The 25,046-nt window shown below is 47.8% G+C and overlaps 1 protein-coding gene across 1 annotated transcript in view; it reads right to left on the bottom strand.

Annotated features, from left to right (window-relative positions):
- Positions 1-25,046, bottom strand: part of agbl4 (AGBL carboxypeptidase 4) — a 214,803-nt gene that overhangs the window by 11,117 nt on the left and 178,640 nt on the right. The window contains exons 7-10 of the mRNA XM_037468719.2: positions 16,969-17,061; positions 15,592-15,706; positions 13,863-13,974; positions 4,428-4,580 (exon numbers count right to left, since the gene is read on the bottom strand). Of these exons, the coding sequence (XP_037324616.2) occupies positions 4,428-4,580; positions 13,863-13,974; positions 15,592-15,706; positions 16,969-17,061 (473 nt within the window). The remainder of the gene's footprint in view (positions 1-4,427; positions 4,581-13,862; positions 13,975-15,591; positions 15,707-16,968; positions 17,062-25,046) is intronic.

The raw sequence follows: 25,046 nt of genomic DNA, 5'->3' as shown, positions 1-25,046 counted from the left end.
ACTCCGAATCAACGCCTTGGATGGGCAGCCCCTGGGCACCGGAATGATTATGCACCAGACGGCTAACATCACTCTGCGGGTCGGAGCGCTGCACGAGGAGGACATAAGGTTCTTCATAGTGTCCTCTCCCCGGGAGCCTCTGATCCTAGGACACCCGTGGCTTGTGCTCCATGACCCTGTGATTTCGTGGAGACAAGGTGAGTTACTGACCTGGTCTCCTGAATGTATGTCCAGATGTCTGAACGTCACCTGCCGAGCCACCTCGGTGGAGGCAGCCACGGCTACAAAGACCCAGGCAGTACCCCCCTGCTACGAGACACTCCAGGAGGTATTCAGCAAACAAAAAGCCGCAGAGCTGGCTCCCCATCGACCATGCGATTGTGCTATCGAGCTGCTGCCAGAGGGACCGCTGCCGAGGGGCCGGATATACGCGCTGTCCCTACCAGAGGAGGAGGCCATGAACCGGTACGTCGAGGAATCCCTGCAGCAGGGCATCATCCGCCCCTCCACGTCCCCGGCCGCTTCAAGTTTCTTCTTCGTGGGAAAGAAAGATGGAGGGCTCCGTCCGTGTATCGATTACCGGGCATTGAATGCGATCACAGTGAAGAACCGGTTCCCTCTGCCCCTCATCCCCGCGGCCTTGGAACAGGTAGGAGGGGCAAGCATATACACTAAGCTTGATCTCCGTAGCGCTTACAACTTGGTGCGCATCCGGGAGGGCGATGAATGGAAAACGGCTTTCCTGACGGCAAGAGGGCATTACGAGTACCTGGTGATGCCTTACGGGCTCACAAACGCCCCCGCAGTATTCCAAGCCTTTATGAACGAACTCTTCCATGACATGATAAATCGGTTTCTTATTGTGTACATTGACGATCTGCTCATTTACTCCCACAGTATGGAGGAGCACGTCCAGCAGGTGCGTTTAGTGCTACAGCGTCTGCAGGCCAACCAACTCTACGTGAATGCGGAGAAAAGCCTGTTCCACGTCTCAACGCTCACCTTCCTTGGATACGTGCTTTCGCCAGGAGGGGTCGCCATGGACCAAGGCAAGGTAGACGCGGTGCACAACTGGCCTACACCCAACACCGTAAAGGAGCTCCAGCGGTTCCTGGGGTTCTCCAATTACTATCGGAGATTCATCCGGAACTTCGGGGCAATGGCTGCTCCACTTATCGCCCTTACGAGCCAGAAGAAAGGCAAACTCCCATGGTCTGACGCAGCCCAGAAGGCGTTCGACACCCTTAAGCTGGCGTTCACCTCAGCTCCCGTGCTGAACCAACCGGACCCCGACCGCCAGTTTATTGTCGAGGTGGACGCCTCCGAAGAAGGGGTCGGGGGTGTTCTATCCCAACGCACGGGGAGTCCCCCCAAGGTGCACCCATGTGCGTTCTTTTCAAAGAAACTGTCCCCGGCGGAAAGAAACTACGACGTGGGCAACCGGGAACTGCTAGCCATCAAACTCGCCCTGGAAGAATGGAGGCATTGGCTAGAGGGAGCTCGGCACCCCTTCATGGTCCTGACTGATCACCGCAACCTGGAGTATCTGAAAGGGGCAAGACGGCTAAACCCGCGTCAGGCCCGGTGGGCCTTGTTCTTCACGCGCTTCCAGTTTACCGTGTCGTACCAGCCCGGAGAGAAGAACGCAAAGGCGGACGCACTCTCACGACTATACGGGTCTCCGGCGTCTATGGGCGATCCCGAACCCATCCTACCGGACTCATATTTCGTCGGCCCCATCCACTGGGAGCTCGAGTCCGTCATCCAGGACGCGCTCCGCACAGACCCAGCACCACCTGACACCCCTGCCAACCGGGTCTATGTCCCCGCATCAGTGCGACCTCAACTCGTCCAGTGGAGTCACACCTCGTTGGGATCAGGACATCCAGGCATTACCCGAACCACTCAGCTCTTGTCCCAGAAATACTGGTGGAATTCGTTGGCCTCCGACGTGCGGGACTACGTGCTATCCTGTCCGGTCTGTGCACAAACTAAAACCCCCCGTCAACTCCCCGCCGGGGAGTTAGTACCGCTGCCCACTCCCCAGAGACCGTGGTCCCATGTGGCAGTGGACTTCCTCACCGACCTACCGGCGTCAGAGGGGTTTACTACTATTTTAGTATTAGTCGACAGGTTCTCTAAAATGTGTCGCTTTATACCCCTGTGTAACCTTCCTTCAGCCATAGAGATGGCAGAGTGTCTGTTCCTCCAGGTGTTTCGCCCGTTCGGCCTTCCAGAAGAAATCATCTCAGACAGAGGTCCTCAGTTCACGTCTCAGGTCTGGAGGGCGTTCTGCAACCGGCTGGGAATAAAGGTGAAGCTGACGTCCGGATACCATCCAGAGACCAACGGCCAAACCGAAAGACTCAACCAGGAACTGGGGAAGTACCTTCGTGGTTATTGCTTACAACATCCACATGATTGGTCCCGGTACGTGGCCTGGGCAGAATACGCACAGAACTCTACATTCCACTCGTCATTACGATTAACCCCGTTTCAGTGTGTGCTGGGATACCAGCCCCCATTGTTTCCCTGGGACACTAGGCCCGGTCCCGTACCGGCCGTAGAGGACTGGTTCCAACGCAGTGGCGAAGTCTGGGAGACCGCCCATCGTCACCTCCGCCAAGCCGCCAGCACGCAAAAGAAGTTCGCAGACCGACGACGCCGGCCCGCTCCCAGCTACCAAACGGGTCAGAGGGTGTGGCTATCCACGAGAAACTTGAAGCTGCGTCTGCCCTGCCGGAAGCTGTGGCCACGATACATCGGACCATTCAAAATCACCCATCGCATAAACCCGGTAACCTACCGACTGCTTCTACCTAAACATTATCGAATCTCGTCAGCATTTCACGTGTCTCTTCTGAAGCCTGTCCATGCTAGCCCTCTCCATCCATCTCTACCGACACCAACGCCACCTGCCCCACTGGAGATAGATGGGGGTCCGGCATACGCTATCACGGCGGTGCTGGATTCCAAACGTCTGCGGGACGGCCTCCATTACCTGGTGGACTGGGAAGGATACGGCCCTGAAAAACGATCATGGATCCCGGCCCGGGATGTCCTCTCCCAAGAACTAATAGAGGAGTTTCATCGGATGCACCCGGATCGCCCTGCACCTCGCCCGCGGGGTCGCCCGCCGTCTACAGTGGCTCGACCGTCAGGAGCCGGCCGTGGAGGAGGGGGCTCTGTGAGGTCTCAACCCCAGCGTGACGGCAGGAGGCCACTAGGGGGAGCCAAAGAACGCGTCCTCCGGAGTCAATCACCGGAATTCTAAACACCTGCGAGAGAGAGATACCTATAAAAGCAGCCCGACGCAGCGGGCAGGTTGTGAGGTATTGAATGTACACTTCTCTGCTGAACCGCTTTTTGATTATCTACCCCTAAACCCCTTAGAACCTGTGACTCGACCTTCCGCCTGCCTCTGACCACGAACCTGCCTATTCCCCTGGACCAGAACCATCTGTTGCCTCCCGCGTTGCCGACCTACTACCTGTCTTTGGAATTCCCACTTAGATTTGTCCCGGAACATAGTTACTATCTGTCCTTTAAAATAAAGAAAGATTGGAAGCTCTGATCCTGAGTCCGAGTCTCCTTCCAGGGTCCAGACGTGACAGTGCGGTTCGTCATAATCTTCCGTGTGCTTGCTATTTCTGTTGTGCACACACATAAACTACATGTTAATATTAATGGTGACATACAGGTTCTGTATAATTTCACAGGCACCTGCTCATATTGTAAGACCTCTGACTTGTTACACTTTACATGTAGTATATAATAATAATAATCCACAGCTTACAGTGCAGTGTAAAAATTACATTTCATTCATATCCTTGCTCCTCAAGGACTTCTGCCATCACTGCTGCTGGACATTTTTCTCACCTATTCCCAAATTGTAAATGTATTTGTAATGCTCTATACCTTTAAAAAATATATATTCTGAGGTTCAAATCTTTTGGGTGTGTGCTCTTTAGTATTTCCGTCACTAATTAATTGAACGGAACGGTCAGAGTCGCTGAAGTTCAACCCCCCTTCTTCTTTTGCAGCCCCCTCAGCTCCTCTCTGAAGTGGTCGAGGTGAGAATCTCTGTGCACAGCTGGAACTCCTTTCTTCCGCGCACATACATAACGTAACGCGTCCTATGTTTACACATCGCACGTGTTGGCTGTGTGCATACTGCTAGTACGACGCATCATTTCTCTTACCTTTTTACCTTTTTTTTTAATGAACACCTTCCCTCTAATCCGTGCCGTTACGCATTTGCTCCTGTAAGAGGCCCAGGGGACACCAAGGTCTTCAGGTGCGCGCCACTCAGAGTGCAACAGCTGAACACCACCTCACCGGCAGCTTGGGAGACGGAGCAAATTTCGCCCCGGGATTGAAGCCTGCGCATCCGGCGTGTTTTGTGTGTGTCTTTTTGTGTGACTTACAAAGGAGAAGTCTGGCGCATTTTGGCACAACAGTCTGGGGAAGACAGCCTGTCTCTGGACGCGCTCCTCGTCCTCGAACACGTTGCCGTACATGAAGCCATTCAGCATGGTGGAGTGGGCGTGAACGTCAATGTAGAACTCCAAACTGACTCTCTGATGGCGGAGGAGAGAGGACAGAGGGACACAGAAACGCAGGTCAGCGGGGAAAGACGGGACGTGTTTCTGAAAACAAGCTACGGTCCAAACCGGTGCGTCCACCGGGGATCCCGGACGTTCGTTACCTCAACAATGCTTATTCATCAGCCTAATATTGACTTCATATTGAGTGTGTAATGTATTTTTCCCCCCCAGCATACACTGTGTAAAATGTTTTCGATAAGATCGGTTCCTCTCAACACACAAAAACGCACACATGCACATATACACAGACTGTTATCTTAAATAGGGAGCTCCCACATATTTGATTCATCTTCAAATTCCAACAGTTCAAATATCTAGATGCAGGATTTTCACAGTTGTGTACGACTGAAGATCCCATTCCAGGTATTCCATGCTCATAAAAGTCTCTGTTTGATGCATCTGACATTGTGACTCCTCAATACACCACGCATAAGAAATGGTGAAACGGCAGACGGATGGAAATAATTGAACCAAATTGAGGACGGCAGTGGGACGGCACCCTGGAAAATCTTATTTCAATTGGCAGAAGCTTTCCGAAGTTGTGGTCTGATGTCAACTTTTGTGTGCATTGCATCATTTCAGGAAACATACTAGGTCCCTTTGTAACCAGAATATGCACAGTATACCATGCTTTATAGTGATATTGCTATTGTGCAGTGTGAAATGACTCTTACTCTTTTTTCACTTGTATTTGAATAGGATATTGATCATCTTAACTCTGGACCTGAAGCCAGGATCGGAAGAAAAGCTAAAATGACCTCACTTGGTAAAAAACTCTCTTCAATTCAATGGTCTTGGAACTGGTTGTGACAAGGGCAGAAATACAAGCCCCCCCCCCCCACACACACACATATCCACACACACCTTCTGACCCTTACCTCTGGAGCAGCACCATCTAGCATTCATCCTCTTTACCTCCTCTCTATCTTATCACTCTCCACTCCGCCTCTCCTGGTTTTATCCTCTTCTTTATCGCCATCCCTCCACCCCCCCCCCCCGCTCCGCTCATTACACATTCACCACCACACCTTGTTCCCCGCGGGTCGTAAAAGAAGAGAGCAAGGGAAGAACGAGAGGATGCAAAACGAGAGGGAGCGATGCTGGAGGGAGGAAGGAGGGGGGGGGGCGGAGGGGGAACGACAAAGATGGAGAAAAGACAAAAGGGAAGAATAAAAAAAGGGATGCAGAGGAGCAGGGAAGCGCAAACAGAGAAACATACAGGGAGACGGAGGTGCAAGGACAGAGGAAATGAGCACATAAGAGAGAGCAAAAAAGAGAGAAAGACACAGAGAGGTGCAGAGAGACATAGAGATGTGTGTCGGGAGGAGAAGAGAGATTGACAGGGGGGTGGTGGGGGGAGGAGGAGAGAGAGAGAGAGAGAGAGGCGTGGAAGCGGTGCTTGCGCGGCCCGTGTTTGAAATTCCGCTCACAGCCAAAGCAATTTCCTGGCGGTGGCTGTGCTGTCAGCTGCTTGGCTGGCTGGCGGTGAAATATGGTGGCTGGGAGTCGGCCGCTAGCAGCCCCCGACAACCTGATGGATGGAGCCCCAGAGGAGAGAAACAGCAGCAGGGGGAGGGGGGGGGGGGGGGAGAGGCGGAGGAAGACGGTGCGAGGGGGGGAGGGAGGTAGAAACAACAATAATAAAAAAATACACAAAAAAAGAAGCTAAATGCAGTCAACTGAGCAACAGACAGTGGGAGAAATACATAAAGGGACACTAAAGGGAGTGTTAGACAGGGGATGAAAAGAGAGAGGAGGGAGGGAGGGGGGGGGAGGGAGAGAGGTACATGCAGCTCCATTAGAAGGAGGAGGGAGGGAGGAAGGAGTTCCAACCAGCCAGGGTCTAGACAAGGGAAACCAGCCTAATAATCACGTGGACCCCCCCCCCCCCCCCCCCCCGCCCCCTCCCCCATGAGCATGGAGGCTGGGAGGAGGAAGCGGAATACAAGGATAGAGGTGGATGGATTGGAGGGTTGGAGGGTGGGTGGGTGGGGGGGAAGCGGAGGTTAAGTGGCAGATACATTTGTATTGTAGAATGAATGAGAATACGACTGATGTGCAAGTTCGTCTTTAACTCACATTGAACTTTTTAAAGTTTTATTATCACAGATTTCAAGGGGCTCGACACATGAGATTTCCAATAGTAAAAGGATTCAAATGACACGACTGTTACCGTTTTAGCTTTAAGGGACAGACAATTTGTTGTTGGCCTTGCTTTGTGCGCCAGGTGTTGTCGTGTTGGAACACGTTTTGCCCGAACTGCGTCAACAAAGTTTAGCACTGGTCCAAAAATATAATTGTTTGCTATAGAATGAAGTGTCCCATTGTTGGAATGACGTGCCTATTGCCAAATTACAGTTGATTACAGTGTGCATGAAATACAGGGTGCCAATCCGCTGAGAGGCAAACACATATTCCGTCACATGAGTAAAGGGCATCCAAGCCACCTGATACGGCTATTTATCCTAATTTAGAGAGAACATGCACTGACAGAAAGGCACATCCTGTTCTCATTCCGACCCAGAAGGTTTCTCCTCTCCTGCTTCATGTGAAGGACAGCGGAGGAGCAGCAGCAACAGCGGTATCACCCACAATGTCATGTGCGGGCTTTCTACAATATTTGGTTAATGCACTGTCAATCAAACCGAGAAGGTTCTGAAGGCCCAAACCCCCGTGATTGATGCTTCAATTACCGACCCGCTCTGACCTCCAGAATTGTTCATTTGAAATTGTAATTAAGCAATTAGGGGCAATTAAGAAACAGAGACTGCCGAATGAAAGTCAGAAGACAATTTGAGAGAGAGAGAGAAACAGAGCGGGAGAGCAAGCTGTCCAAATTAAACCTCTCAGAGAGAAACAAAAGCTCCATCTCGCCGCAGAAACTCCAGGGAACTCTCAACTTGTGGTGAACTTGTAGCGGCCGCAAACAGTTTAGTGTAAAACCTAGAAGGTCAAACGAATGAATTTTGTCCGACAAGTACTTATCTGCTGCATATTAATTAGAGCGGGGGGCGCGGCGAGGGGCCGTAAATGCCGAGGCTTATCTTTACACGGAAAGGAAAAGTAGCTGATTGAAGCAGGATTACAAGCTCCTGAATAAAGCTCCTTGCATCAGCAGCATACCTTTTGAGGAGAAGGGAAACTGCTGCTTGTTCAAGAGAAGAAAGTTGTGCTCAACTTGCCATGAAATGCACATTAAACAACACGGAAATGATTCCTATAAATCTTGTGGAAGGAGTGACAGGACTTTATCTGACGTAGCCACATGATTTAACCAGCGCTGGTTTCACAAGTTGTTAATGCCAAGAAAAGGCTTTTTATAACCTAACATTTGATATGCGGGGCAGCGAGGGGAAAAAAAAGCCCAATGCACAACGCTTCGACAAGTGGAGAAATCACAAGCTTGACCGCCCCGCTGTGCCGTCCGACCTCAAGTCGACACCTGGGCAGTGGAAGGGAAGTGCCCTTGAGCAAGGGAGTCTTCTGGTGGAGCCACCGAGGTGCGAATTTGTTACACCGTGTGAGGTTCAAACGTTCATACAGAGCCCGAACCACAACAACAACAACAAAAAAACGGACGCAAAGAAAAAACTGTCATGTCACTTATACACTGTAAAACTCTATCCGACATTTCATTAGTTAGAGAAGCCAATTCGGGTCACTGGGGCCCGCGGTCAGTGACCCGCTAATGATGAAGCTGTGACAGAACACGGCGGACGGCACGACCTGCCTCGTGGACGGGAGTGAATGACACGAGACCCTCTATCCGTTTGTCTCATTGCCCCCCCACCCCCCTCCCCCGCTTCCCCCCCTTCCCCCTTCTGCACTGTGCCCTCAAATTGATGTTGTTTATGAACACAGAGGTGACTTGTAATCAGCCAGAACGGTCGCAGGCAGCCGGGCCTGTTAGCGCCATATAAGCTGCCACATCTGTTGGGAAGACCTGCCAGGAGAGCAGGTGAAGGAGGAGAAAACAGGGAGGTGATGGGTACGCACGGGGATCGGTGGTGTGAAAAGAGCAAAGCGGAGCCAGAGCGGATGATTGAAAGAAAAAAAAAGAAAAAAGATCTGGGCTGTTATGTAAAAAAAACGGAGATAAGGTGGAAGCCCGCGACCTAAGTAGATAAAAAAAGCACACAAATTGCCACGGTGCGAGAGCTTCGTCGGCCTCTTCCTGTGAAAAGACAATTCTGCCTCCAATGGAGGGAAAATAAAAAGAGGGCCTGGTTGGAGGGATTGAAAACGCCGGCGGAATGATGGCTGCAAAATTGGCCGTAAATATCAGAAATGGATCAGAAATGGTTGGCTGACACTGGCTGGTGAGGGAGGGGGAAAGACACAAAAAGCACACGCATAGATTTCCTGCTTCGCACTTGGAAAAAAAATGGAAATGGAAACTGTTGGACCTGAATGAGAGAGAAAATGAACGAGACAGTAAGAGGGGGCTTTAGGGTGGATTTCAGGTGAGAAACACTCGTCTGGGTGTTAGGACCGGACCGCTCCTTCAGAAATTAATTTCAAAATATTATAAAAGGTCAAAAAGAAGCCGAGCCAACGTAGTCATTTTGGATAACAAATTATCCAAAATGGCATTGTCAAATTGGTGGGGACATGTCGGCCAGTGATGAATGCTTCTGGTAATCAGCCAATCAAATCGGATTCTTCTCCTGCGTGTGATAAATGAGCTAGAAAAGCAACGCTTTAGGAAGGAGATGGGTCCATTTGTTTCTTTGGCCTCTTTTGCTTTTTTTTTTTTTTTTCCTTCTCCTTCTCCATTTCTCTCTTTTCAAAACAAACAACAGGGTATCTTGGGAACAGATTATAGCTCCTTGCATCACTGACTCTCCCAGTCATTTTCCCTCCTGACCAATGTTCAGCTAGCAAATGGGAAATGATGGAATTTTATAAAACAGCTTGAGCAGGCTTGGATGGAGAGGAAGCTAGACGTTTATGAGCATATATTTAGTTTCCATTCACACAACCGTGACTTGATCGCAACTTTATTTTTACATTTGACGTTGCATTTATTGTGTGAAGATCCATTTAGAGCTGCACTAAGTCTCGGACCACCGGGAGCACTAACAGAACTTTGATTTACCAGCAGAACAACGACTGCTCCTATGGCTCAGATGGTGGCAAAATCATTGCTCTTTTTCACGACCAGTAGGCACGATGCAACATGTGGAGACCACTTACATGTCACCTGATGAACATTTGTGTTCGAAGCTAAAACCTCCACAGAGCTAAGGAGAGAAGGAGAAAGAGAGAGTTACATTTAGGGGGCAAACACAGGGTCAGAAAAGTGAAGCCGATTCAGAAATGCCACATTTCAGCCAAGAGAAAATGACCACACCTATTTTTATTACTTTAGTAAACATTGTTAAGTTTATGGTCTTAGTCGCTCACTCTAAATCTTATTAAACACAACAAATTATGGTCCCTTTTAGAGTGCAATAGAGAAGGCTGTTTTATCTTTGTGATTGACAGGTCGCTAACACAGCGTTGAGTCTTTCATGTTTGGGTCTTATAACTTTTACCCAACCATTGACTTTTTCAGTAAATTTAAGTAAATATAATAATAATAATAATTAATTTTGGTTCGCATAACAATGACTTATTCAGCGTTTGGTTACTTAGCTCCACACTCTCGAGTCCCTTCTTGCTACAAGAAAACCCAAATGGCAAATGGCCAACGTGTCACAATAGTAGTCAAACTAATGTGTGGTATTAGAGAGAAGCAGCACTCGTGACCTTTTCGGATGACAAGGAGTCAAAGTAAATCAATATTGAAGCAAAAACCAATAGCAAAGCCTATTTTTGTAAGCATTACTCAAATGGTTGTTAAAAATGTATTTGTTAGCCCCTCTTGAGTGCACTCTTACTTGGTAATTATTTTTAGCTGTGGAGTATTTCAGGGTTGAATTTGCAAATGGATTTTGGTCGCCGACCATGAATTTCCATCTTCTTCAACCTTTAACAGCCTCGAGATTGGATTCACAAAAGATGTTGCGTTAATGATATCAAATCGTAAACAGCACCGTACACTTTTGCAGTTGCATGTAATTCACCCTTTTGTTTTTGCAGAGAAAGACTGATAAAGTACATTTGTTGACATAATAACCTTTATTTTGTCACATATTTTTCCCAAAACGACACGACGGGGAGCTTTGGAAAAATATTTATTTCACCCAGACGACTGTCGTTGGATCCTGTCACTGCGACCCGGGAATAAATCAGTTTGATCGGAGCATGATGTCGCAAGGCCACACGATCCCTGCTGCTGGGATCACGGGAAGGACGAACATCCGGTAACATTGCGGGCGCTTTGAGAATTACGGCGTTGCTATTTTCGTCTTATCTGCGCATGTTTTGTAGCGGTGGCGAAAGACCCTCGGTGCCCCTCGGTGCACTCCTGACCCCACCTGTAGGCTTTGATGTCACTTCTTCTGAAGGGGAAATATCTGTTATCGTTATTTTCTGATCCCTCCTCATGCAGGCTGTGGAGAGGAGTGACGAATGTATATATTTGATGACAAACTGTAGCAGTAAATACTCTGTATTCATATATTTATATAATCGTTCCAAGTGAGCTGGCTGATGGAAATTTAAGTTTTTGTATAAACATGAGTGAGTGCAGAGTAAAGAGTGTTGAATTTATACACCAATATTTGTCAAATAAAGGTTTCCAGCCATCAATAGCAACACAGCTTAGATTTCTCCTGCAACAAGCTTTGATATAAATGGCACATGTCTTGGACCTTGCAATCGCATTTTGAAGTTATGGCCCGAACAGAACAAGGAAGCTATTTTCCAGCCGAAAGAGAGTGCTGCTGAATTCACAATGATGGAGAATCACTTTGGAGCGACGCGGGTGTCTGTCTGTCACGGGAATGGTTGATGGGGTTTCAAACCAATGGGCTCCTTTGTGCAACGGGGGGGAAATGTCGCTTGGAATTTTCAGCTTCAAGCACAAAAGCGCGGGTATGTAAAGTAGTGAAGAAGATGTGGCGACTGACTTAAAAGTCGTGGTCAGATTTGTGCACGTAAAAAGCACAAAATATATTTGCACTGCACCTTGATTTACATTAGCCCCCACAACTCTCATTTGACAACACACTGAAAGACTCGAGGTACTAGGAAATCACCTGAAGCGTGTGAGCATGAATCCCCATGTGGTGCAAAGAGATGCAAATCTACTGTATCTGCTGTAATCAGGACTTTCTGTCAAGCTTCGTGCCCTTCTGCGGAGGGGGGGGGGGGGGGGGGGGACCAAGTACATTAATGGTAATGTTAAGTAAGGGTCATGGTTGGGTTAAACAAATAATAACCAGTAACTGTGGCGTCATAATGAGGCTATTAGGTTATTCAGGTAGAAAATGCACCCCCCGCACTGCCTGAATGAGAAATCAGACGCACCAACGTCATAAGGTTCAGGCTGCTGTCTTTCTATGGCAAAACCACTTTAATGGTGATTAATTGGGGACTACCAAGCCCTTACTTTTAGTACCAATTTTAGGATACAGTATGAAAGATTTCCAGAAAATGTACCCCCCCACCGCAACTCCAGCTTCCTCTCAGTTCCAGAGTTTTTAAACAAATGACCACACGGCGTTAGCACTTAGCGAATGGGCCACTGTAGCTGCGGCTGATCTGGAGTTAATGGAGTCCTTCAGCGCAGCTCTCCAACCCTGCTAGCCTCATTAGACCCCATGCCCGCTGTGTGAGATGAGCATGAATGGAGGGCAGCAGCACAGAGCCCCCCCTCACCCCCCCTGGCTGGCAGAGTTGGCATTGAGAATGGCATCTGGGAGCCCCGGACATGAGTAGTGTGTCTGATGGGATTAACTGTCTGTGGTGAGAGAGAGGGAGACGGAAGAGGAGATGTTGTCCAATCCCCTAAATGAACTCTGCAAGACTAAAGGCAATTATGAGGGGGGGGGGGGGGGGGGGGGGTAACGGAGGACAAGTGCTGGTGGGATGGTATCAACAAGCCAAGGAGAAGACATGGAATTGGAGGCATCTGACCAGCCATCTGACCAGCAGGAGTGGATTTACCAGACATATGGCTCGGTACTGTGATGACTGGAGGTGGTATTTACTCGGCCAAATTCAAAATCACTGTGGTGGCAAGCGATTAAATAGCTTTTATAAGGCCATAGCAAAAAAATAACTGCCATTAATTCAATGTGTATGGGACACATGCCAGTGCACAGGCATGGACTCAGTGGTCTACAACCTATTTTCGCTTGGAGCCTTTTAAGATGAAGCAAAGTCTATGTCGGAATTCCTGTCACTTCTTTCATTTAATGGACGCACAAAAGCCTACAAAAGGTTGACTTTTGAAATAATTCACAAGAAAAGATCATTGATTGAGGAAATAAATACCAAAATAAATATTATTGTGTATTTTAATATGTAACTTTTTTCATATCCCATTCATCTCACGACCTCTTAGAGGAGGAATCCCCTCGACCACCGAGAGGGGCCCAGCCCCCCAAGTTGGTCACCACTGCTCTACAGGCACCTACTGTACACGCTGGCAGAGGTTTGCTTTGTGCATTGCGGGTATTCTCGTTGTGTGGTTTCTCTGGGATTTTTCTGTAGGTGTCTGTTTGCTCTGGATGAGTACGTGTGTGTTTGTGCGCGTGAGCCTCTGTGAATGACAGCCATGAGTGGATCACGCTGCCATGACAGAGTCTATCGATCAGTGTGTCAGCGCCGGGGGGGGGTGGGGGGAAAGGTTAATCTGCCCGATGCCAGCCCTGTGCCTCACCCCATCTCTGGCCTGCCCTGAATCCCGCTCCCTCTCTTATCAGGATTAGAGGAGCGTACAAAAGGGCAGAGTATTCCCAGGACACACGCTGACCTTCAGTAATCCCACCAACCTGCCGCTCTGCTTATAATTAACATCAGGAACAAAGAGAAAAACAAAATCCCTGGCCTGCCTCTGACACGTTCCTCCGACTGAAAGACTGAAAAAGTTACAGTGGACCCACAGGCTGAAAGCGCACCCTTGCTATAGTAATTCGTTCTGAATGGCCAGGAGAGCCAAGCTGACATTCTAGAGGTGCTGACTTGCCTGCCCCGGCCCCCGAGTGCAAAAAAACCCACAGCACGGATTGGAGGAACACGCAGAACCAAGCACGGAGGCAGAAAAACGTCCCTGGGACCAGCAGACATCACTTTGGGTGAGGGAGCGTTGAGCACGGTGTGGAGGACATGTGTGCATTTGTGTGTGCAGGCTCGCTTGCTCACCGGGTCTTGGTTCATCTGCACTATGAGTTGTTTGACAGCGTGCAGCGTGGGGTGGGCCCACGGAGACGGGTCCTGCCAGTGGCGATTCAGGTCGAAACCCATCAAGGAACACCTGTGTAAACACACGTGCGCACAGCGTGATTGACAAACTATAATGTGCCCCCCCTCCCCCCCTTTTATGAGATATCTCCAATGATTAAAGATCCCATGCAGAGCTTTTGGCCTCTCAGCATGGAGCAGCGTTTCAGCGGGTTTGAATCTTGCGCACACAGACATATGTCCTGCCAATAGTTACACACTAATTTACTGATTGACAGTTGGTGGCATTGATAAGCAGATAAACACACTAAGAAACGTAAATATCAGTGCCTCGTTCACTCATTCAGACACACAGAGGTGTATGTAACAGTTATACAATCACCCAAAGGCATTGATTACATTCCGGCATGGTAGTTAGAAAAAACCTTTTGTATGGCTAAAGCGTAGCCACAATGCCTATTTATTGAGAAACAGCACATAATAAAAATAACAGCACATAATAATAGTTACATAACAACAACTGTGGACTGGTACTGTATATATTTACAATAAATGTGCATGGTAAAGTAAAATTATAAAAAAGTTTATGAAGTCATGGTGCTTTTTTGTCCATGCCTACTTTTACATTACCTTGTTACCTTATTAAGTTGTCCGTTTACAGTTTTTTTTTACATTGTTCCTGATCCATAGTAGAATTGTAATTTGGTCTTGTCCCGTTAAACAGGTTTAAAGTCACAGTTTACAAAAAAGCATGTATTTTGGTGGAATCCAAAGATATACCAAAGCATACAATGTGATCTTTATCGGTCTCCTTATCCAATGGAATGATACATATAATGTCTTTATGTGAACAGGTTCTTCATAGAGGTAGATTGCTGCTGTTAGGTGTTACCAGCAATATACTCCAAAAAAAGCTTGCATGTAAAGATGCCCACTGAGTTGTCCCAGATACATGTGCATCTTCTACATTTAAGCTCTTGGTGATTGTACAGGAGATACTGATTTAACACTGATACCGATTTAACTGACCTTGACTCTTAGCTCTGCATGTATCCACCTCACTCATGTGTTAATGTGTGAGAAAGAGACGCGTGCATGTGTGTAAACGAGCGCGTGTGATAGGTGAGGTGAGGGCCGTCACTACTCGAGCTCTGTCAATACACTGCTCATCACCACTTAATGTGAAAGCAAGCTAATGAAACTACCCTTTAGTCCGTCACCCATCACGGTCAACAACGTTATAGAGACTGTCAAAGCAACCGAGATCCCCTGTAAATGTTGTTTGTGGCCGTGACAAGCCCCCACCACCAGATGGCACTCACAAACCCAGTGCGAGCAGGATGCCGATGCTTATCTCAGCGTGCATTAGTATTCCTGGTGCCGAGCCTATTAAGTGAAAGGCAATTATGAAGAAGGGAAAGAGAAGAGAGGAAAATAGAGGAGAGGAGGAGGAAGATGCCTGCAGCAATAGTGTTAAAAACAGAGTATGGACAGGGATACTGGCAGAGAGATCAGCCCTATAGCTAAATACTATCTCCTAACAAATGCACTGCTGTGAGCTATATTAATTGATTAAGCTCCATAAAGATGGAGTTAAGAGAATTTAATCCCACGGAGGATTTTAAAACAGTGTGAATTAGAGTTAACAAAGCGATGCATTCAAATCAAATATTAAAAGATGTTTGTGTACCTGTAGTTTCCCAGGTAGACCCCGTCAGGGTTTAGCATGGGGACAATCTTGAAGATCACATGATCTCTCAGGATCTGAGCCACAGGATGCGGGCTTACCAAGAAGTCGATCACACCTATCAGACGCACAACACATAAATCCACACGCACGAACCACAAAGAGGAAAATAGACTTGAAAGGACGAAGGAAAAGGGGGCTGGCGGTTAATTGAGTTTTGAGAAACAAAAGGAGAAGGAAGGACAGCGACAGGGCATCGTCAGAATCGGGGGAGGAATAGGAGATGTCAAGCTTAAATCGATACAAATGGAATGGAGCTAACGGCGCTGGAAAAACAGACAGCACACAGCAGCCTAGAAAGCAACTCATCTGCGTCACGAGGGTGCACACACACACACACACACACACACCCACACCCACACACGCACACACTGAAATACACGCAAACTAAGTAGTTGGTAGCTAAGTTAGAAAAACGGATAGATAGATAGATAGATAGATAGATAGATAGATAGATAGATAGATAGATAGATAGATAGATAGATAGATAGATAGATAGATAGATAGATAGATAGATAGATAGATAGATAGATAGATAGATGGACCCTTAACTCTCTGTATCAGACCCTTCCTCCCAAACGCCATCTCTACACCTCGTTAACATTAATGGAGCTTTTTCAGTCTGCCTCACTGACTCAAAGTAGTGCATTGGGACCCCTGCTAAAGGTAAGGCCATGCCCTCCGTCCTTTTATCGCACCACCCCCCCCTGCCCCCCGCTCCCCCGCTTCTGACTAGCTCCCCATAAACAAGGAAGTGGGACCCAGAAGGAGCAGATCGGCCCACTCACCTCCGTGTGAGCAGGAGAAAGGGAGCTAAAAGTCATTAAATCCTGCTAAAGCTGTTGTACTGCACAAGGAGACAATTTCCCAAAGGTTCTCATTTTTCAAACTGTGTTATTAGTTTTGAGACAAAGCAACCCTATGATATCCTCAGATTGTATTTCCTAAGATATAACATAGAGGCACAGGTTATTGTATCTATTCCTGTAACACTCAGATATCCCTGATAAGTTTAGTGGGGAAGGACTTGTCTTAATGTCTTAATCTAACGAGATGCATTTCATGTGTTCATGAACAGGTTTATGTTTATAAGAAAAGAAACATTAGAAAGTCAAGAAAGAAAGTCAGCAAATGTTACCTCACATTCAGTTTCTATAATGAAGACACAAAGTGGACAATGCAAAATGATGACCTCATAGCAAACAGTAACACCAAAGTGTTCCTAAACACTGTAAATATGTGGAATATTACACTAATTATTGATTAATGCACACATTCTTGTTTAAACTTTTAAATCTGTAAACCGCATGTAAACTTTACCTTGACAAATAAAGGAGGCAGGAGACTCTCCGGGGTGAACACGAGCTGTAAGGAAGACGAGCTTCTTCTCCCGCTCTGGACTCAGATGTTTCGCTGACGGAGGGAAGAGAAAGATGAAGAGAGAGATGAAGAGCGGGATGAAGAGCGGGAGGGCACAGCTCTAGTAGACGAGACAGCAACTCGAAAACTTCTCAGTCTTGATTAGGGCTAAAATATTAGGCTTTTATCATAGTATATGAGAGCTAATAAGCAGCCCATTATAGTCCACCGACGGAGGCCGAGTGAAGATACGCGGAGACCAGGCCGTCCATTAGATGTTTGACGCGTGAATCACACATCAAACCAACCACTGGGCGCTGAATATTTAACCGGCCACAGTGCATTATACATCTACAGAGGGCAGGTGTGACCTGGTAGAGGTCTTCTTTGATTCGAGTCTTCAGGTCTGGCTGAAGACTTCCTCCTGGCTAGACACTTGTCTCCTGCCCCGCTCTTTTAATCTGCTGAACAAACGAGGTGGACCGAGGACACTTTACTTGAGGATTTTCAGTCAGTCAATTGGTGGCTTTTGGGCACTAATGATGAACCTTTTCCACATACTTTTTTTCCCCCAAGCAAAGTGAAAGGTCTTTGTTCTAACCTCGAACCTCCATATTCTATATCTGCATTTAAATCTGCACATCACAAGATAATAAATCAAGTGTTTCCACCTGGTTTTAAACCTGCTGTGAACAATTTGCAAAGTATGTAGATGATCTTTGGTAAACATTTTCTTGTCTAAAAGTTTCATCTTTTGTGTTACTGTACTACAGGCCGGCTGAATAGCGTGAACACAACAGTCTCGAGCCAAGTTAGAAACCACAGAGGTCAAATATTTGCTGTTTTCGTAGCCAGGGTTTCCCCCCCCCCCCTCTAATCTGTTGTTTCTAATGAATGAAAGTGATTGTGTGCCTCATCACTATACACAAACTTAATATCTTATTGATTACTCCAGCCGCTTCTGCTGAGCAAAGAAAATGCTAATTAGCAACAGGCTATGCACCTTTCCTTCTCCTTAATTCCAATTTAGCCTCACAGCAGTGTGTGTGTGTGTGTGTGTGTGTGTGTGTTAGTTCTAGTGGTTAGGGGCGGGAAAAAAAAGTGTTGTTCCATTTAAGTACTCTCCTTCTGATTTTATTTCGCTTTCCTCTCCCTCTGCCCTTCACGGAGACAAATGGCTTTGCCATTCAGGGGTCTCCGTGGAGCGGGGCGGCCCGTTTGTTGTAAATGTGAGTGCTTGCGGTCCGGGCCGGCCGCTGGGTGATCGGTGCCTGGGAAATTTCATCACTTAGAAATTCTACTTTGGCCTCGACCCCAGGCCACCGCAGCAGCTCCCCGACACAAGAACACACACACACACACACACACACATTTACAGTACAATGCTGCAATCAGGAAAGGATAAAAACAACAAACATGACATAAACGCAGCCTCTCCCCCGACATTAAAAACCGAGAACCCAGAAAGTTGCCAAACCAGAGGCAGCTGCCAAGGTCCTGGCTGTCGGGGAATCCAACCCTCATGCATTCATTCTCCGTGCCGGTGCGCCCTCGCTGCTTCATCAAAACAATCTCGTACAGCAGGCTCCTGGAGCTCACAATGCATTCACGGCTTGTACCACATAGTTGTGTCAGTGTGTGTGTGTGCACGTGTGCGACTGTGTCTCCTCCGGGCCCCTCGCAAAGCGCTCCCACGGTGCTTGTTGTGTTTACGCGTCTGTATCTCTGCATCCCTCTGCATCCCTCTGCATCCCTCTGCATGCCTCTGCATCTGGCTGCGCGCAGCCAAGCGTTGCAGCACAGAATCAGGTCCCACATACTCCACAGGCACCACGAAGGGAGCCAGAACCGTACCTGACGACCTCAGCTCGGCTCTGTGTAGAAGCGGAAAATCGCCGGCTCGGGTTTGGGTGAGACGTGAACGCGGAGGTGGAGGTGGGGGTGGGGGTGGAGGTCAGGTCGTGGCGCTGCAGCAGCTCACCCAGACCTCCGGGTGTCAGTAGAGATCAGCCGGCGCAGAGCCGTCACGAGGCCCGAAAAGGCTGATGAGGAGGGAGGACGCGAAACGCGAGTAAAATGGAAAATGAAGGCAAGGGGCCTTCAATGAAAAGTAGCAGAGTCGATAGGAGCGATCCAGCTCTGAATACCAGCTCCTTCGTGGAACTCGTATTCTTTGAACACGGCTCTTGGGGATTGCGAATGAAGCCGAATGTAGAACCGACTGCTACTGAGCAGAAAAGTTTAATTCATCATCTTCATTTGACTTCCTCATTGCCACATTTCCCCCCCGTTAGGTATGTCAGCCTTATTAGGTTTGCTTTATTCTCTATGTGTGTACACCAGGGGGGTAACTAATGATTATTTGAATTATTGATTATATTTTTGATTAGATTGGATTCATTATTTAGTGTTTTAAAATTATGAAAAAAATGGTCAAATATACACAGCATAATTTCCCAGGTCCCACTGTGATGCCTTGAAATTGCTTTTTCTGTTCAATTAACAGTCTGGAACCCATATTAACTTTCATAGAGAACATAGTTAACATTGGAGAAGCTGGAATCAGCACCACATTTCTGCTTAATAAGTGATAACAAATCAATTAATTGCCACAAATCCTTTGCTGTTCATAAACAAATCAATCCATTTATAATATGTGTGTTTTGGTTTGTGCCAATGGAAGAACACGTATATGTGGACATTTGTCATTGGTGACATATGCTTTTAATACCCGACAAGATGGTGTACGCCCACAACTGGAACATGGCCATCAATGTTTACAGTGCACTTATTTATCAATGGTGTGTCACTATTAGATTAACATAGGGGACAAACATTAGTATAATATACTTTTTTTCTTCGTATGCACTACCTATACCATTAGTATATCCTGGGAATACAATACATTTTGGCACTCATTTTTAATTTCTGCCATGCTGTGCAACATTACTCCTGAGTGTCTCCAAATGACAAAACTCTTTGACCTTGGAATCATCACAGTCCTCCTGTCACTGCAGCTAAGAGAACATGCCATACATATATAAAAGTATAAGAATTATGAAGAGGAGGAGAAACAGAGAGGGAGAGGGCTGCATTGGGAGAATGGGGCAGGGCAGGGGAGGGGAGGGGGGGAGGGGGGGTGACAATGAGTGAGTGAAGGCGGCAGAGGCAAAAATCTTGCCCACACTTCCAAATCAAAGTGCTCCCTCAGCATTTTTCTCACCTGCCAAAGTCACGCACATTTCTGCTGGCTCTCTCGCGGCTCGCCAAGAGGGGAGGGAAAAAAAATTAAAGAATGTCAAACTCCGATCAGCTCTGATAAATATGTAAATTACTGGAGGGAAGAAAAGTGCTTGTGAAAAACAACGTAAATCTAATGGATTCCGAAGGTCAGTCGTGCTTTTTTTTTCTTCTGGTCAGCTCTTTCTGTGACAGCAACTTTCAGGAACCCCGGGTTCAATTTCACAAGTTGTGACATGATGTAATTAACTGAGATCGTCTTCGTCGTTCCCCTGCAGAAGGTACAAAGGGAAACGCTGTCAAGACCTTCTTGACGCACCGTGGCGTGTATTTAAATTTGCCCACTTTAAAAGTAAATTTGATTTAAGAGGCAGATTTTGCTTTCAGAAAAAATAAAATATATATTTATATATTCCATCAGTGTTCAAACTGAAAGGCGTGGAAGTCTCAGGGACAGAAAACGGTCACTAAACTGTCACACTACAGTTATCTGAACGGCACAAGTTGAAATGAATGAAACCAGATGAAGTATGGAGCGTCTAAACCCTTTGACACAGCGCGTCACACGGCAGCCACAGCACACGGCGAGGCGATAAAAAACAATGTCACACCGGCCACAGCTTTATAACACATCATACCACCCGCCTCAGACCAAGCCCCCCCCCCCCCCCCCCCGACCCCCCTCTCTGCTCTGTGGGTTTTACACTGTAATAAATTAACCTCACTTTGGCGAGGTGGCAACAAGACACGCTTGGCGTGGTGCTCGGCGCGTCACGGCGAGGACGGGCGTGAGCCGTAAATTGTCGCTGGCTATCGAATTTATACGGAGCCTTGGGAGGGGATGCAGCGCCGGCCTGCCCCAGCAGTGAGCGAGGCCCAACCAGCAGTAAAGCCCTGCGCCACTTCGCCCCCCCCCTCCACCACCTCCACCACCTCCACCCCCTCCACCCCCTCAAGGACAAACAGCGAAAGAGAGAGGGAGAAAGAAGGAATAAAAAGAAAGACGGAGAGGGATGAGGCTATGCACTGGAGCGTGGAGGACTCTAAAGAGTTTTATGAGGCTATTTTCTTGCCCAGGAATTGGCCAGGTGCCCCTCCCTTGGATGTTCGTGTGGGGGCTCATGTGTTGCTTGTTTGCGTCTGTGTTGTGTGCCTGTGGCGTCTCTCAGATTCATACAGCCCATCTTGTTTTCTGGGAGGCGGGGGCATATTCCCGAGGCCCCCTCCCACAAACACGTTCATAAAGCATTCCCTGTCACTTCACACCCCACCCGTTACGCCGCTAAACTCTGAGCGGGGGGGGGGGGGACTGGGGGGGCTGGGGGGCATGGCGAGAGAAGGATGAGTCCAACTTTGCTAATCGTCTTAGCGCGGCGCCGTGTTGTTTTCTCTGATCCGACATGGATGGAAAGCTCCAGAGGAGAGGATGTTTGCACAGACGGACGGACGGGGACTCGAGGGGGAGGGGGGGGGGGAGGGGGTGATTGATACAAAGACAGAGGACGGCGAGGGGCAGACAGAAGGACGCGCTGTGAAACAGAGGTGAAAAGGGAACAAAGAGAAGCTGGAGATCAACAAAACAACACATGAAACTTCACGGAGATCCTTCCAAATCCCCCCCCCCCCCCCCAAAGAAACGTATTTCTTTCACTGTCCTCCTTTGGTTCCCACCAAAATCGTTTAAAACATTGAGCTGCAAGTCATGTTTCATCTCATCGTGTCAACAACAGCTCGTTTAAGGACGCGGAGAAAAGAGACCGGATACAGAAGCACAGTGGGTGACACCACTCTGAGGCACCTGTTGGGCCAAATCATCTCTGGAGCATTTCACTGCACCTCCGTCCCCTCATCCACTCATTTTCCTTGGCCATCACAGCCATCTACAGCAGGACATGTGCGTGACAATCAAAAGATGTGTGTGTGTGTGTGTGTGTGTGAGAGGGAGAGACAAGGCAGGGGCTTTGGGGGGGGGGGGGATTACAATGGTCGTGTTGAGACACTCCGATTGGCATCACATCCAGGCACAAAGGGGAGGTACAGAGAGAAAGGAACATCGGGAGAGCCGTGAAGGGGATGAAAGGTAGAGAGAGAGAGAAATAAAGGGAAAAAGAAAGAGAGAGAGATGAAAGAAGGGCTTGAGCAGAGGAAACCCTCGAGATGACAGCATGTAAATACGCCAACGGCGACCCTCTAAAGTGGAGATGAAGAGGCGGCAGGATAAAAAAGCTCTGAGCGCTGTGTGATTACGGATCAATTTGCCGCAATCAAGCCCCCTTATGGCTGGTCCCTGTGAAATAAGAGATATTTCATGCTCCTCAAGGGCAGCCGAGATGACAGCGGAGGTCACAGACAATGGGAGTGGCAGAGCGAGGGAGGGGGGAGGGAGGCGATCACGCCTCGGCGAGGTGTCGGCCTGCCATCGAGTTTAAGGGGCTCCCTGATTATGTTAATGGGAGGCGTAGGTGAGATGGCTCCATTGGCGAGGGAGCGGTCTGATAACGCTGTGAGCTCGGGTCCTGTTCCGGTCACAGATGAGGAGTCAAGTGGAGGCGCCATGACAACAACGGTCCACACCATTGGCTGTTTAATCACAAATCCAATCGGCATGGATTTTAAAACCAGGGAATGCGGCCTCTAGTAATGTCTGTGTAATGTTTATTTTAACTAATGCAACAAAAACATTTTATTGTATAATTTAATTCTTGAAATATGTTCACATGTTAGAGCCGAGAATATTTTCAAAGTAAGAAAACAAAATAAATTCTATCAATGCACAACAATATAATATTAACCAATAAAACAATGTCCCTGTCAATATCGTTTTGAAAAGCTACTGAGCGTGGTTGAAAACTGTGTAAAATGAGAAAAAAAGATTGCGATTGCGGCACTGCTTTGTGTCACTTTCTAATCTGTACATGTACATGAACATGTGCAGCTCCAATTAAAAAGGCCTGATCAAAATAATAATTAACGTATTTCATACCCAATTAAAAACAGCAACATCGTATGAAATTAGAGGTCAGAAGTGTTCTTGGTTGCAGCTGTAACCGCTCAGAACAGTGATGTCACAGCGTACTGTGAGTAAAAACTAAAAGATTTCAGTGGGTACAAAAATACTTTAAAGAGGTTAAATGGTGTTCATCAATACGCTACTGAAGGTGAACCAGATGAAGGCATCAATGCTTGATTACCACCAGGAAGCTTAAAAGGTTAAAGGTTAAACGAATCATAATGTTCTTTGGCGTGTCAGCTTGTCAACTCGACCCTACTGGACACAGTCACTGGAGGATTTTGAGAGAAACCTACTTGTTTTAGTTCATTTTGAAACCAGTACTGCAGATGCAGAGGTATAAAAAGGCCATGGTGGAAAAGGTTGAGAAATTCCGCCCTCTGACCGGCCTTCCGTTTGTGTTTGAGCCTTTATCCGTTGTCAGGGTCAACAACAACTTCAAGCCCTTCTTCATGCCTTTGAGGAGCACGCCCATATCTCCTCTAGTCACACACTGTTTTATGGAGCCATGAAACCACAGAGAACGAGTGTGACAGACGCTCGGCACAGAGGGCGAGACGGAGATTCACTGAGGGGAAAGACAAAGAGGGAGCTCTGTCAAGTATCAAAAGCAATAGGCCCTTTTAGCCATACGATACGGACGTCTGGCACAAAGTCAGAGGCGGAGGCTGCTCGGGGGGGGGGGGGGTTCCGAGGCATTGGTCACGGGCGTTTCCGAGACCCCGACTTCTCCTCTCTTGCCTCCGGAAAATGATGAGAGGAGGAGGGGGAACATAAAAATGAGGGATGGCTGGTCTCTGCGCGGCATGATACGGAATCAGAGGCAGCCAGTAATAGCCTTTTTTGAAGAATGCGCCACTGAACTTTAAGGGCTGTCTTGCTTGAAAGGACAAGTTACAAATAGGAAGAATGGGGAGGGAGAAATGATTTCCAAGGGAAATACCACCTACTGCGCTGCCCTATCGCCACACCGCAGTGTAGAAGCACTTGTGTGTGTGTGTGTGTGCGTGTGGGTGTGTGTTTCGGGAAAACTTTAACATCCTACAGGGGGGGGGGGGGGGAAAACCAGCTACGCGATGCAGGCATACAGTACATGAACGGTGTCACGCTTGGACAAAGAGACGATGGACAAAGAGGACAGTTTTGTTGTGAAATGACGTGCTTTTCAGAGAGCATCCAGACAGTCGGACGTACGGACGGAACTACTGTGTGGTGTGAGCCGCGGCTCTTTATTGCACCGTCTCCTCCCGCCTATCAATCATTTCTGCACAACCAGACGGTCAGGCCGAGGTAAACAACCGCGGCGCATCTCAGCTTTAATAACCACGTTACACCTCTCGGTCTTTCAGTCAATTCATCTTCCGCTCTATTCTGTTTCGAATCCACTTGTTTCCTTGTCTCTCATCTTTTTCATCTTTTTTTCTCTCCTCACATCTCTGCGCCTCGTCAAACGCACCGTAGATCAGACTGCAGCCCTGCTCCCCATGCTATCCACGTACATATTTGTGCATGAACGAACTAACTGTGCGGTGTGTGTGTGTGTGTGTGTTGCGTTGCGTTTGTGGTCATGTGGGCATTGCGGGCATCAGCTCGGCGGCAATGTCATTCAGCAGTTTAGTAACAGGCCATTACCTTGTTAATACCGGCCTAATGGGCAGTCTGCTATTTTAAACCACAGTCTTGTTTGTGCCATTAACAGCCACTTAGTGCTCTGCTCACATCAACAGGCCACTGGGATCCACCAAAAACAATAACAACATAACAAAGACAATGTGGTAATAAGCCCCGT

Source organism: Pungitius pungitius, chromosome 7, assembly GCF_949316345.1.
Source record: "Pungitius pungitius chromosome 7, fPunPun2.1, whole genome shotgun sequence".
Lineage (NCBI taxonomy): Eukaryota > Metazoa > Chordata > Actinopteri > Perciformes > Gasterosteidae > Pungitius > Pungitius pungitius.
The sequence above is the reverse complement of the archived record's forward strand: the minus strand, read 5'-3'. Positions and strand labels throughout refer to the sequence as shown.